At 32.9% G+C, this 15,529-nt stretch overlaps 1 protein-coding gene across 1 annotated transcript in view; it reads right to left on the bottom strand.

The window, feature by feature from the left end:
- LOC144850905 (GATOR2 complex protein WDR59-like) overlaps positions 1–15,529 on the bottom strand; it is a 24,575-nt gene extending 9,046 nt beyond the window's left edge. The window contains exons 1-11 of the mRNA XM_078708415.1: positions 15,416–15,529; positions 14,901–14,950; positions 14,432–14,561; positions 13,777–13,862; positions 3,102–3,182; positions 2,782–2,822; positions 1,711–1,799; positions 1,481–1,600; positions 1,124–1,201; positions 614–770; positions 113–192 (exon numbers count right to left, since the gene is read on the bottom strand). Of these exons, the coding sequence (XP_078564541.1) occupies positions 113–192; positions 614–770; positions 1,124–1,201; positions 1,481–1,600; positions 1,711–1,799; positions 2,782–2,822; positions 3,102–3,182; positions 13,777–13,862; positions 14,432–14,561; positions 14,901–14,950; positions 15,416–15,451 (948 nt within the window). The 5' untranslated portion in view covers positions 15,452–15,529. The remainder of the gene's footprint in view (positions 1–112; positions 193–613; positions 771–1,123; positions 1,202–1,480; positions 1,601–1,710; positions 1,800–2,781; positions 2,823–3,101; positions 3,183–13,776; positions 13,863–14,431; positions 14,562–14,900; positions 14,951–15,415) is intronic.

Raw genomic sequence — 15,529 nt, 5'->3', positions numbered from 1 at the left:
TACAGTAGGTGTATAAAGACATTAAAATTAATATGTGTTGTGATGGCATTTCCAACGCAGCAACATAAGAAAATCAGTGTATTCACAAAAGGATATCACAATTATTACGTACCCTCTGTATATTTGTGTCGATCTTCCAGATAATCAGGTGTTGATCACGTGACCAAGTAACAAGCTGATGGTCAGATGAATCTATAAATGAAAATTTATTTATTTTTTCATTTTATTTTTTATTTCATTTAACAGCGAGTGACTCGCCAATTACAGGATGGATAAACTATTTTTTAATTTATCATGCTTATAAACTAAGTATCATTTGAGATTTAGGGAGTCGAATCGAGTAGTGAGTTACAATCCCAGCACTAGGTCAGGATTGAACCCTGGACCTTGGGATTGAAAGGAAAGGTTCAGGTCCACTACAAGCCATTACAGTATGTCACTAAATCTAATGATAAATAGCAAAATGTAAAACTATGGTTTAGTGAGGGTGAATAGATTCGTACAACAAGCTATTCACTACGAGTGAGAAAGTGAATATGAGTTAGGTTGCAGATATAAAAGTAAAAATAAAACCACCACTCATGAAGAGAAGGGTGCATGAATACAAACTAACCATCTTGTTTATGTCGCCATTGAAAATCAAGAACAACATCCCTATGGCCTTGGAAGACATGCACTGGTTGGTGTGGTGTGCTACGACTCCAGAGTACTACGGTGTTCTCATCCCGAAGTTGAGGTACAGTTGCTGTTATTATACCATCACCAAAGGGCTAAATCAGGATAGAAAAAAAGATAGAATTATTTGGCATTGCAAACAAAAGCCTAGTAGACTATGGCATGGTAGCAAGAGAGGATCTACTTTTCTTTGACAAAGAGTGTATGTTCTTCAAACGGACCAACAGACTAACTGCATAAAGTGAATTGTTTAACGTGAACATATACACATTTTAATAACTAAGAATACAGGCAGACAATCAGTCTGTTAAACTCTGTACTACACTATCAAACTTTATCTGACAAAAAAATGTGATGTGCCCATATATGGACATGATGATGTCATATATCACACTTTTTTGTCACACATTGATAGTGTAGGCAGACCTTAAGATTTGAGTTTCCTTACCGCATAACAAGCTCTCCAGGCAGGACCTTTGGTACGCAATTCTTTGTCTGCTTTGTGATTATCTCTCACATCCCAAAACTAAAAACAAAAGACAGTTTAATAAATAATCTAGACATAATATGTGAAAACTTGTTTATTACTATTTATTTTTATGCTCTGTCTACACTAACAAACTAGTTTGACAACAAAAATGTGATGTGCCCAAGTATGGTAGTGATATGCTCAAATATGGTAGTGATATTACATCATCATGTCCATATATGGCCACACCACATTTATGTGTCACATAAAGTTTTACAGTCTAGACAGGGATTTAGACAACATTAATATTTCTTTTTCAAAAAAACAAAATATTACTTTAACAAGTCCATCTTGACTAGAGGTTGCCAGGCTGAATTCATCTGTTGGGTTCCAATCTAGCCCATGTATCTTTTGTGTGTGAGCCGTTATATATTGTACTGCTGCTTGACTTGTATTCTGTACAGAAATATAGTTCGTATATTATCTAAAAAAGCCTCGCCAAAATGTGTTACTTTAAAGTTTCTGTTGTTGGTTTATTGATTTCTGATCGTCAGCTAGCAACCTACCCGCTTATCCCACAGTCTCAGATTTCCCTCATGAACTGTAGCTAGTAAATTAGAGTTTAACTTGTTCCATTTCACTTGTGCTGCCCCGACTGCAATGGAAAAGGAAATGTTAGGCCTAAACATTTAAAGGCCAGGTGCGGGCAAAAAATTTCTATTGATCATACATTCCAATAATTATTGATCTATAGTTTCCCCTATGTTTCATAATTTTTGGGATTTTATTTGTGTTACACGAGCTTGTTGAAAATAAGCACTTTCTTATCAGTGGGGGGATAGTTCAAATTACACAGTAAAATCTCTATTCTTTTGTACACAAATTTTGTAAATAGAGAGGCATTTTAAAAAGCTATGAAAAATAAACGGTGTGGTAAAAAATGTTATCAGATGACTAAATATATGTAATATAACTTGAATTTTACATTTCTGGTATTTTTATTCAACTTCAGATTTTTATTTTCATGCTATAGCAAAAATTATCCACCGTATATCCACTATCTTTTTTCACCTTCTAGGGAGTCACCAGACATGTTATTACATTAGGTTAAACTACCTAACTACTGAAAAAAAGTCTTCCTGGTTTTTATGGCAGAATTATGCCAAATTTTGTATTTGTCCATATTAAGCGAAATTCATGTTTTTTCGTCTTGATTTCTGTTACAAATATTTGATTTATGTACAATTAACCAGATATTATATTTAAAATTCATGCCTGTACCTGAGCTTTAACACAAATGAGTGAGATAAAAATAAATAAAAAATAAATGGCTACCAACCTCTTAATATTTTAACAACCAAAATGTTTAGTATGATTATATGCTATTTTTTGTTAACTTCAAAATATTGTGTTTTTTTACATATTTTCAAATAAACAAGGCTTGATTGAATAAATGAATTTGGGCATATCACTACCATATTTGACTACACTACCATAATTGGGCACATCACACCTCTTTTTGTCAAACTAGTTTGATAGTGTAGACAGAGCTGAAAGGAAACTCAATATCCACAGCCTACAGGATATGTACAGTATATTGATGTTCAATAATATCAGCAATCGAGTGTCCTACTTACAAACAGTTGAGAATGAACCGCACGGCTTTCTTGTGTCTTCCCTAAAGGCAATCAAAAGAAGATTAACATTAATTTAAATTTAATGATGAACAATTTGTTGATGTGGGGTGTCTGAGCTCTTGAACTCTGTCCTGATGTACCAACAGTTCAGACAGAGACTCTGAGAAAATTATAAATTCCAATTGTACATTTCCTGTCTTTCCTCAATGGGGCACTTTTTTTTTATTTTGCAGAGTCATAATAATTATTATTATTCCATATATTATACTTTGGCATAAAGCAAAAATAAATACTGTATACTATAATTAAAATATCTTTACCTTGTATCCCAGAGAAAAATGTAAGTATCAACCGAGCATGTTGCCAACAGGTTACTTTCAAAGTGAGACCAATCCAGATCACTGAAACAGACATATGAATACAGGTAAATAGGTATAGAAAAACACATTTTCAGACGTTTACTGCATTTCAGATACATGCCTTGTGGTTTCAAAATAGCTCTCTCATCGCTCTACATGCTAAGCAGCTGGGCACAATTGATAATAGACAGAGCTTTGGAGTCCTATTTCCAGAATGATGATAATTAAAATATGCCATGCAACACATTAAAAACAAATACTTTTATTATGACATAATATATTTTTTATTATATATTCTTCATATATCTACAATATTACACAATCTTAATATCAAGCTCATAATTACTTTTTATTTATTAATTTGGCAAACAAAATAACAAATAGCTTTATTGTGCCAAGGAGTGGCAAAAGAGGCAAAGCATTTTGTGTTTGATAGTGATATGCCCAAATACTGTAGTGATATGACATCATCATTTCCATATATGAGCACATCACATTTTTTGTCACATAAAGTTTGTTAGTGTACAGTAGATAGAGCTTTAGTCTTTAAACAAAACTTTTTTCACAGTTCTATGGATATTAATAAAGTAAAATTTATTAATTAATTGTCTTAAGACATGCAATAGCAAAAGTCTATCAATTTGATTGACATAACCATCAGTTCAATTACAAAATGTCCAAAAATGTTGAAATGCAACACAAAACTGTACGCTTCTGTATATATTAGTTAAAATGACAGTCACTTTACAGAGTTAAAAAATGTCTTTTTATTATTGCCTCCAACTATAAGTGAATTCATAGTTCGCCGCCTGCTGGCTATTGTTTGTGCATAAACTGATGGCCTAGTCCATTTTAAACTTGGTGTAATTACTTTACCAGCACTTTCCTCACAGCTTCTTGAGCGTATAAACCTTGTATTATTTGTACTTATAAATGAATCTACCGATTGTTTTGGTGTATTTGCCAAATCGATTGCGGTCTTCGGCCTTTGCACCATGTGTTTTGAACTAAAACGACTATCAAATTTTGACAGACTCATCTCCCATGGAGTTTTTGCTCTGTGTGCAAACAATTCAGTACTTTTATTAACTGATGATTTGTTTTTTGCTCCACTAGTTAAATGTAATCGCTCACTGTATGATTTTTTTGGCTTAAGGAAGCAATTGTTTTGCTGGGGTAGATTTGGCACAGTAGATCTGGAAGATCGCGGTTTAGTCCATCCAGGATCTGAGAGACTACGGAATCTAGGTGACGGCACGAACGAAGTTTGGGAAAAAACAGAGCTGTCAGAAGAAGTCGTTCCATCAACAGATGAAGAAGATGAATCATGATCATCAACATCATTTGAGAACAAATTATCAAAATTGTCTTTAATGTCAATAGATTTTGATTGTTCAGACGTAGTTTTTACCTCATGTTGTCCAAAATCAGACTGTTTATCCAACATTGTAATATTTCTTGCGTATTTTCTACTACTGACCCGTTCGCCATAGAGAAAGCATGGCATTTTGGTATTTTCACAGTTCTGCAATTCGGATGATATATTTCCACTTGATAGCTTAATACGACTAATTTCTTCACCCAGCAATCGGAGCTCGTTGTTGGCAACGTGGATCATGTGACGCTCAGCTCGACCAAATAGTTTCATTTGCGCATCTAACCGATTTCCTTCAATAAAATTTATGCGTGATGCTTTTTGGAGACGTTGTGATTTAAAGTCACACTTTTTTGACATCATGAAAATGCTGTAAATTGGCTTGGATTATCCAGTGACATCAAAACAGAATGTGCTAGCAAGATGATAATTCTGATGATAGATCTACAGAACCAGTCCTCAATCTGAAATCATTCTATCAATTGCAGATTAATGATGTTTGATTCAGTACATACGACCAAGGTATCTAGTTTAAACAACTGTTGAGTAGCGCTGATTAACATACAACAAATATTGAGCTTGTGGCGTATATGATGCTAATTTAAAATGGATTCCTTTTACGAAAGTCCTCACTCATTCTATCAATCTGCTTCTTTACCTTTACACGGCTAATGGGAAATTTTGTCAAGCACCACTTCTGTGAACTTTGTATGTAGAAACAAAGCCTTGAATTTGTTTAAAATAATAATCTTGATTACGACGACTAATGCTTACAGAGTATTATAGTTGAATAAAAAGTAGCACCACTATTACTAGTTGTTCACATTTAAAACCTCATCAAGTCCGAGAGAAAAATTGTAATACCTCAATGCACCTCAGTTTGTAGCTTGTGTATAAAATCGATAGTGAACATCCAATAAAAATTCTTTCAAATCATTCTTGATCAAAATCGACATAACAAGACAGCTACAGACAAAAGATAATTTTTAAATAATATACATGTGATTAATTTGTAGATAACTTGTCAAACGCATTTCCAGTAACCACAGGTGATGACTTAATCTTCACGAAAACAATATTCATCACATTTCCCTTTATGTACTTGAGCAGTAAAGCAACTCACATCCTACCAGAAATTTGTTCTGCAATATTTCATTGAAATCATCTTAATCTATCTATCAATAATTCTGATTGCAATTTAACTATTTTTCATAATGACGCGAAATATATGAACCATCTGCCGAGGAAAACATACAATGAAAAACAATAATCCATACTTCCTTTAAAATGATTACGTCTTTTCTTTCCAGAATATTACAATTTTATAAATGGAATATTTTCAAAAACAAATTTGATACTGCTGTAATCAATCAAGTGTTGTTTTTTTTTGGTGCAGATTTGAAACTTGTGAACTTTATACAATATCCAGTGGAGAAAAATTGGCTGCAGTCAAGTTTAAGTGTTACGATTGTGTAATAAATCCTTATGTTTGTTTCTATATATAATAGACATCAAAACACAACACATTCCAATTATAACTGATATAACCTTAACTTAGCAACACAGAGTTGGCCTTTCATACTGTTTCAGACATATTAAAATGTCATAAATGTCTTGGCATTGTGTTGTGCTTGAAGAAATCTCTAAGGTAAAATTATTTGCAACAAAGGTATACTCATTAAAAATCAGTTTTATTATATGAATCTGTCATTTGTCAATATAGGAACTAATTCCAAAACATTCATAGGACTTGCTCCTAGCTCCATATGAAAATCATTTTTCTAATGCTCCTGTAACTAATTTGAATAAATACTATTGTCAGCAAAGATGGTTTTTAAGTTTGAATCATATCTTGTCCTAAGCATTTATATCTTGTTAGTTGATAATCAAGAAAGGCATTCAAAAGAGTAAAGTACTACCATAATGGGTATTTTCCCCAAGAAAACGACCTCTCAGAATTAACGTACCAAAAAACCACTAAAACAATCTCCTTCAAATTCTTATAAAGAAGACACAAAAATGCAGATTATTTCTCCATGAAATTAGCAGCAACATATCCAACAAGTAAATCTTCTTCCAATTTTGAGAAACAAATTAAGTAAATTATTTAAACAAATTATAGTAAATCAGTAATCCCAAGCTTGTGTGTAGTGTTAAGTAAGATACTGGCAAATTCTCCATGAAATTAGTTTCAACTTTCAATATATCCAGCAAGTAAACAATTTTATATAAATAAATAATATTTCAAACAAATTCTACTAATAATCAGCAATCTCCAAATTCAAGTGTAAGTATGTAAAAATATCTCGTAGAAGTTTTCCAACTTGGAGATCTACAGTGTTAGGACTGTACAAACAGAGACAGTGGTATAGAAACTGAAACCGCTCTCCCGAGTCTAGTATGGTAAACCATTTGATAGTGTTTACTTTTATTGATAGTGTTTACATAGTATTATTCACCAAGACCTAAGATATACTATGTCAACAATGCATAATCACTGTATACAATCAATATTGTATTTTGATAAGATTTTGCTTAGATTTGAAGTTTTACAGTAAAGCTTTTAAGGCATAGTCAACATACTTTTAATATTCGTGTTTTTTTTTAAACAAGATAATTTTGGATTAGTATTCTTAAATTATAGCCATTGTAAATCTTCTATTTGGTAGATTGTTTAGGAGTTTCCTGTTTAGAGTTAAAATCATGTTTTGTTTCTTCATCTTCATCTTTCTTCATTTAAAATGAATTAGTCTAAAGCTCTATCTACACTATCAAACTAGTTTGACAAATAAAAAATGTGATGCACCCCAAATATGGTAGCGATATGCTTAAATATGGTAGTGATATGACATCATCATGTCCATATATGGGCACATCACATTTTTTTGTCATATAAAGTTTGATAGTATAGACAGAGCTTTAGTTAAAATAGCTACTACTCGACAGTATTTATACATTTTTAGGAAAGTTTATTTAAACTATGACTGCTCTTGTAAAAAAAATATAGTTCTTAGAATAGAAATATTTATAACTAGAGTCTTTCTCATTTTATTAATTCCTAGAATGCTACATACTGCTAAATATTTCAACTTTGGATCTACGCTCGCGCTAACCGCTCGCCAATTCGCCAATGGCGACTGGAGTCTCCATTTGGCGAAAATAATTATTGCCTCGTTCGCCAAATAGGCGAAAATACATTTCCAAGCCTAGGCCTAGCCTGGTCGGCGTGACTTCTTATGGGAGCGAGAATTCGCCACACTTCGGTACTTTCTGACTCGGGTACACTTTTTACCACCACAGCATTTTATGTGACAATCGCCGTGTTCATTTTTTTAGTTCTGTTTAAACATGCGCAGAGCGTGCCTCGATGACGTTTTAATGACACACAGTTAATGTGATTGGTTCGTGGCCGGCCGTCGTCGACGTGATGATGAGCGAATAAAAGGGGAAGTCCCTATTCTTCGACGTAGAAAATAAACTTCGAGAAGAAAATGTAAACAGAAACATGTGGACGAATACTTCCGTAAACGAGGCTGTTCTGTTATTTAAAATAGGGAATTTTAAATTTAACAAAGTAATTACCTCAATAGTATAATGTTAACATGTTTAATTTTATTTCCCTTTCGATTATTCTAACCGAAAGTTGCGCTTTAAATTGAATAGCTAAGAAACAGCGTATACTACAACGGCAACCCTGGCCAAACCGCGTTTCGGCCGCCTACATAGAATGGGTTACGGCCGCTGCATAGCAAATTCAAAGCTTCTTAAATTTCTGCGGTACATTTGTTCCTAACGTACTTGTTTTATATAATAGATTGATAAATATTCCACTTATTAAATATTTAATAAATCGGTAAATAAAATTGACGTTTCGAAGCAAATATTCCATGATGAGAGGCGAAATTTTTCGACATGCCTCGTGTGCGGCGAAGACTAGTTCAGAAAATGGAACAGTCCACTGCGGGGGTTATCCAATCATTAATTAACGCGCTAATACATGCATACCATGCACATTGCCTGGGCGACAGTAATTTAGTAATAAGCGGAGAACTGAATCCCCCGTAAGGAAAATGGTAAACACTGATATTTATGGTAGGGATTATTTTTTTCAGTGGTTGGTCTTGTTGGCTTCTTCGCACGAGGTCCACGCAAAGTCAAATAAAACGATGTGGTTTATCAAACAGAAATATAAATTAGCCAGATTTTGATAATGAGAAAGACTCAAAAATTCAATTTTTATCGTTAAAATTGACATATGAGGCGGATGTACATAATAATAATAACCGATTTACGTATGAAAATAAAGAGTATTTAAAGCCTGATAACATGCAACAAAAATTACTCCACCACCTATTATGGACCTCGTGCGATCGGGTGCGAAAATGGGTAGGTGTTTTCCAAAGTTATTTTTAGCGCGCGGATTTCGGCTCGCCGGCTTTTGTACCTCATTTTTAACTCGCGTTTTCTATTAAAATATTTAATAAACATAGATTAAAAATATATAAAAATAATCCCTTAAACAAGATCTTTCCAGGCATATAATTTTTATTCTCATAGGTACATAAGAAATAGTAATTTTTTAACTTCAAAGACACGTCACTTTTTGAAATTTCACGAACGTGTTAAAATCGCGGTAACGAAAATCAGCTTCATTGGGATACCTAATAATAATAATATATAAATGTAAAAGAAGTAAAATAACAAACAAATACATGCATTATTTATTTAATTAACATTTTTGCGAATTTTTATGTTTTTTTAAATTTGGCTAAAGGATTTTCAATTTGGCTAATGTTTTTCAAAACCTTTCGCCATTTTGGCGAACGAAAATTTGACCTTAGCGCGAGCGTAGGATATAGGGCAATGGGCAAAGAATAAACAAACTAAATCACTGCATAATGTGAGATTTACGACTTATAATTGGGGTGAATAAACAGTTATTAGAGAGGTATGGAGTTTAGTTATATGAAAGACCAAATATAAAATGTGTGTAGTTACAATTACAGTAGGCAGTGTCCACAAAGGTTGATTAAACTAAATTCAGAATCTTCGTCAAAGTACCAGGTTGTACAAAGCCCTCTCCAGACCAACCGAGATAGATTATTAATGTTGTTACTGGCTTTTATTTATACAGTGTCACAAGGTGTGGACTCATGCATTTCTGTTTTTTTATTGTTTTATACCATTTAACTCCATTTTATGTGTATTGCTTGTTACCTTTTCTTGTTGTCTTGTATATATTGTTGACAATGATTTTGATCAACAAAATTAAATGAATGAATCGGGGAATGAATAAATGACATAAAATATTCAAAGATGTACCTTAGCAATGCTATTGCTAGCAAAATGTGACACTAAATATGAAACGAAACATCATATTACAAAGCACAAACTAATATCTAGGCATACTCAAACTGACTAAAGATATGGTCTGTTACATCTTTTTTTTTCATTCCAAGTCACGGTTATGATAGGCTTTTATGTTAACATTTCAAGTGTATTTAATTTTACTCTGTGTATATACACAATGTGCGGAACGTGTGACATTTATTATGTGTTGTGTGTATTATAAGGAACTATCTTAAGTTTATCAAAACACTAATACAATACATGTTTAGAGTAAACATACTATTGTGTAGATTCAACTGTCAATTGATTGACATACACATTTGAATGTTTAGTTTGAAAAATAATAATTCTAAATGTGAATAGGGGCTTTCACTGTGCTAAGCGCCTTGTGAACAGCTCCTTAAAAAAAAACAAATGAATTATAGAGGGCAGTATTCAAAAATAGTCTAATGATCAATTCAATTATAATGGTAGTATTGTAGCCAAAGTTTATTACACAAATAATTTTCTTGAACCAAAACTTCAATCATTATTTATTATACAAAAATTCATTGTCAGATTTGTTTTCACAATTTCTTTAAAAACACTAATATTACTTATTATAAACAAATAAAAAAATGTATTATTGTTCATTATCATTCACGAAACCATCCATTAGTACTTTAAAATGTTTCACTTGTAGGCCTAACCAGTCTCTTTGTTTATTTTTAATCTGTTCTACTGTGGTGTTTTACTTTTACTAGATAAATTGTTTTAGGCTCAATATCCATATAGAATCTGTAAAATATTTATTTAGCCACAGACATTCTTTTTTTAAAATGGCGTCCATATGTAAATTGATGTATGACATTCTTCTGACTATTAGCATTCCCTTTATCTGAGCCATGTTTAAGTGAATAAAAGCTTGCTCCCATCCTTCTATCAAGATCCCTGCTGTAGGCTTTCAACTGGTATGGAATACTTTGTGGCTTTTTGCTGCCATTCCTTGAACAAGACCGTTCATCAGGATCACTTTCACCATTAGTGGAGCTTTGCCTGTCGACGTCATAACCAACTTCAACCTCTTTACCCTCATTTCCAATATCACTTTTGACATCACTATCAGTGGAACGAATATTCTGTGGCGGAATATCTTCAAAAGCAGTTCTGAAATCACGACTGTCCAATAGTTCTTCATCAGTCTTCTCCTTTGTATTTGTTCTTTGAATATTATTAAGAAGAATGTCTTCTGTGTCCTGCCCACCATTGCGTACAAGTGTCAGTGAATCAACAATTGCTGGTAAATTACTGTTCGATTGGTGTACATCTGTCTTCAGTAATTGAGGTAGTCTACGTTTATGAGAGGAAAGAGTTTGTCCATCACTGGTGTAAGAAGTCAGAGCTGGTTTAACATCAATATAGTGTCCTTTGTCTGATAAAGAATGAATACTGGTGGTATACAACACATTTTCTGGGTTAATATCTGAAGTCGAAAGATCATGTGGTGGATTTTCAGTTGTTGTATCCCTGTCCAGACCCTTATTTCGTTCTTCGACCGACATCATCAAAGCATGGCTTTTAAATTGTAAACTGTGTTTCTTTCTGGCTCCAGAGAATGGCACCAGCGAGTCAAAATTATCTGAAAGAGTTCTTTTGTCAAGAAGTTTAATCTTCCTCTTGCTTTCTTCTTTCTGTTTCTGATTCTTTCTGTCAGATTCTTTCTTCAAACGGCACAACCAGATAAAACTAGTGCTGACAGCATAATATGAGCCAACCTTATTATCACCAGATATATCCTTGGAATTCTCTGATGTGGATTGATGATCCGCTGATGTGAACTCCTCCAAATCAGAAACTACTTTCCAATCTCTTCCGAAACAACTTGGATTCATTTTCAACATTCTTGTACGGTCACCCTGCTTTTTTTCATTGGTCATTTCCAAATCCTTTTGAAGATCATCTAACCAATCAGTGCATTTTAAGTAGAATTCTTTCACTGATCTTTGATGGTTTTTAAACTGTGATTTTTTAGCCTCTGCATTTTTTAAATGTGGTGATTCCACACGCTCAGTCTCTTGTTTTAAACTCTTGATCTTTCTATCACATTCGTGCAATTTTCGACTTTCCTGCTGCTTTAGAGCTTTGAGTTTCAGTTCAAGTAGTTTAGATTCCTTGTCGTTCAAGTGACGCAGATTCGAAGTATCGTGAAACATGTTGTTGAAATTGTTGTTCTACAAAAAACTTACTGAAAACCGAGAAAGTTCTAACTTCAGTTTCCTGCTGGATTGATCATAACTACTCAGAGACTCTTTTAAAATTGGTTAAAACAATAGTCAAAACCAATAAATAGTTACCAAAGTTTATGATCGAAGACAGTCATTGGTCAATACTTGCAATCTAACATACATTAATTTGGAAAAATCAAAATAACTTCAACTAGATGAAAGTATCTTTCCAGGATGCAGACATTTGTATAAAGTTGTTGAATTTGACATTTATCTACAAAACAGCAACCACTATTACTACACCTTACAAATTCACATTATATCCACTAACTGGCAAGGCTGGAATGCATATGATCTTGTACGGTGGCCAAACGATGACCATTAACTGATAACGCATTTTTAAACAAATTTGAACATGCCTACAGTAGTACTACAAACTTGATAATGAGATAACTCAATTGATCAACTACACAGCAAACAAACAACATAACAAGTTTCATAGAAAACAACATAGCTATTAAAAACCACTTTTACAACTCTAAATGAATATTTAATGACCATGTAAGCTTCCTCTGTGCTACCTCATTCATCATATTTCTGTCATAGGCTTTAGCAAACTGTAGGCTACTAGTTTCAAACATAAGCAACTGAATTGAATACACAGCCTTATCGTTGCTGTAAGCCACTATTTAGATTTTCTATTTTAGAAACTATTTATTTCCAGATAACCGTACTTGAACTATTGCCCTTAGTACATCATAGGTCATCAGTTATGGTATCTTTTCAATCAAAGTAGGACAAATTATTTTCAATTCTTAACAATTATCAAAAGCCATTGTATGACAGCATCCTTAATACAGTAAGAGAGCAGGAGAAACATGCTCCCTCATTTTGACAGATAAGATTAATTTATGAACTACTTTTTGATATTTAATTTTGACATATAATATTATATATTAGTGCTCCCATGTTTGAAGAATCTTAGATATGCCTCTGGACAGTCATTGAAAATACAACTATAAATTGATCACCAGATTTTTATGATTTTGGACTGAATTCAATTTCAATTTTGAGTTTAATAGTACCCTTTTCACATCTGCATTAAAATTGTTACAAGTTGTAACCAGGTTTGATTCAATTCAAAGAACATTTAATAACGTCAAAAAGTAACAACAAACAACAATGGCAAGAGATAATAAAGAAAATGGACGAAGGCAGATCCCAGAAAGTGAATCTTGTGACGGGATTGATTTCCCGATTTATTACAAGTTTTCATACATGCATATGCAACAGAAATCTTGGGAGAAAACACAGTTGCTCATTAATTGATTCAGTATGATTGGTCACTTTAATACCAGGGCAATACATGCATGTGCAGTAACATCTCAGAACAAAAAACAGACCTCTCATCAGTGTGTTTTTCTCCAGAGATTTTCCACAAAATTATCTTCACACTATGCAAACCTGGTTACAGCTTGTTAGAAGTTGTGAAAAGGGTATAAGATGAGGTGTTTTTGTATTAATTTTTTCAAATGTTTATAAATATTTGTAGGTATATCTCAAAATGTTAATACCACAACATATGTAACTAGAATGTTTAAAAAAACGTTATATAATGCTGTTCAGAATTTCTGTATAATATATACGTTTAATATCACACTTGTTGAAATCAAATTTAGGACAGTGTTTTGAGAATTTATTTTCTTACCTTATTGCTCTGTTATGACCCCTTAATGAACTGCTAAGCCTCCAATCTCCTTCTTGTATCGTATATATATCACCAGTTTCATTTGCCTAAGAAAATTATAAATCACTGTCAAAGTAGGCCTACAGTTCCATTTAAAGCTCATGTACATGCATGAATTTTAATATAATATCTGGTTAAATGTATACAAAACAAATATGTGTAATAGAAATTACAGTATGACAAAAAAAAACATAAATTTTCTTTACAATTTGGCAAAAATCTGCTATAAAAGCCAGGCAGATGTTTCAGTAGTTAGGTAGTTTAACCAATGTAATACCATATGTGGTGACTCCTTAGAAAGTGAAAAAAGTTGGTGGGTATACAGTGGATAATTTTTGCTATAGCACAAAAAAGAGTAAGGATTTTACTGTGTAATTTCCCCAACTGATAAGTTGAGTAGCACAATCAAAAATGACAAACGTTATGAAACATAAGCGAAATTATAGATCGATAAATATTAGAATGTATGATAAATAGAAATGTTTTGCCTGCATCTAACACAAATTATATTAATTTAATCAGTGTTTTAGCAAATTACAAGTATTATATTATATTGCTACTGCTACCATTTGAATAAAATTGATTAAGTCTAGTCTCCAACATTACTCTCACTTACAGCAATTGCAAATTGGTTTGGTAAGTGATTATTCCATTGTACAACGCTCACATCCCATTTGAAGTTACTCTCACGTTTTAAATTAACCACAGACTTCTGGTCCAAGTCAATAATACGCATGAACCTCCGACTGAAGGAGAAAAAAACAATTTCAATTATAAGTATGTCTGTGTATGTATTGGTAAATATTAAAGATATATTGCACTCCAAAGAATGAAAAATAAAGAAGATTAAAAACAAATTTTAAATAGGTTCATTGTTTTGTAGTTTTTAATTCACTTTTAACAGAAAAAAAAAATTCACTTTATAAAACAGACAAAATTAAAAATCCTGTTGTCTTTCAGGCAACAGACTTATTTTTCCCTTGTTAAATTACAGTTTATGGAAAGTATCAAATTTATTTATTAATTATTAATTTACAATTGACAACCAAGTGCATAAATCTTATCAAAAATAAAATTATACTTACCCTGCTAAAACGGCAAGCTTGCCAGTGCAATCAAGACCCATGGCAGAGGCCTTCAAGTAAAATAAAAAGTCAGTGTGTAGGACATAATAAAATGTAATTATAAACTGTAAGTAGGCCTAGGCCCTAGCTAGACGGCTAATAAACAACGGCCCCAAACACAAAAAAAGAAGAAAATCAAACTTGTATTATATGCAACAGTGAGAAAATGTACTAGGTAGGCCTAGGCTAGGCCTAAGTGTCTAACCTTAGGGCCTACAACCTAAAAGTAAACGCCTGTTCACTATTCGTAAATGGCCTAGGCCTAGCCTATCGCAAGCTCTTTCTTACAGACAGTGTTAACTGTTACACCACCCAGCCAGAAGGCTAGCTAGCTAGACCTAGGCCGCCTAGCCTCCCTCTATTTTAAGGCTAGGCCTAGGCCTAGCCTAGTTTTAGGCCTAGCTCATTAATATTCCTCTAGTTCTGTACGGCCTAAACTCATTATACTTGGATTACAATCTTATGATCCAACATACCTGTAAATCGATGTGACATTTATCTATTTCTGTCATGTTTCTACACACAAAAAAGTAGATTTTATACTTTACGAATCATTTGTTTTCTTCGTCGACGATCGTCTGTTTTTTTTT

This window comes from Antedon bifida, chromosome 8 (genome assembly GCF_963402885.1).
Source record: "Antedon bifida chromosome 8, ecAntBifi1.1, whole genome shotgun sequence".
Classification (NCBI taxonomy): Eukaryota; Metazoa; Echinodermata; class Crinoidea; order Comatulida; family Antedonidae; genus Antedon; species Antedon bifida.
This window is presented reverse-complemented; position numbering and strand designations above follow the sequence as displayed.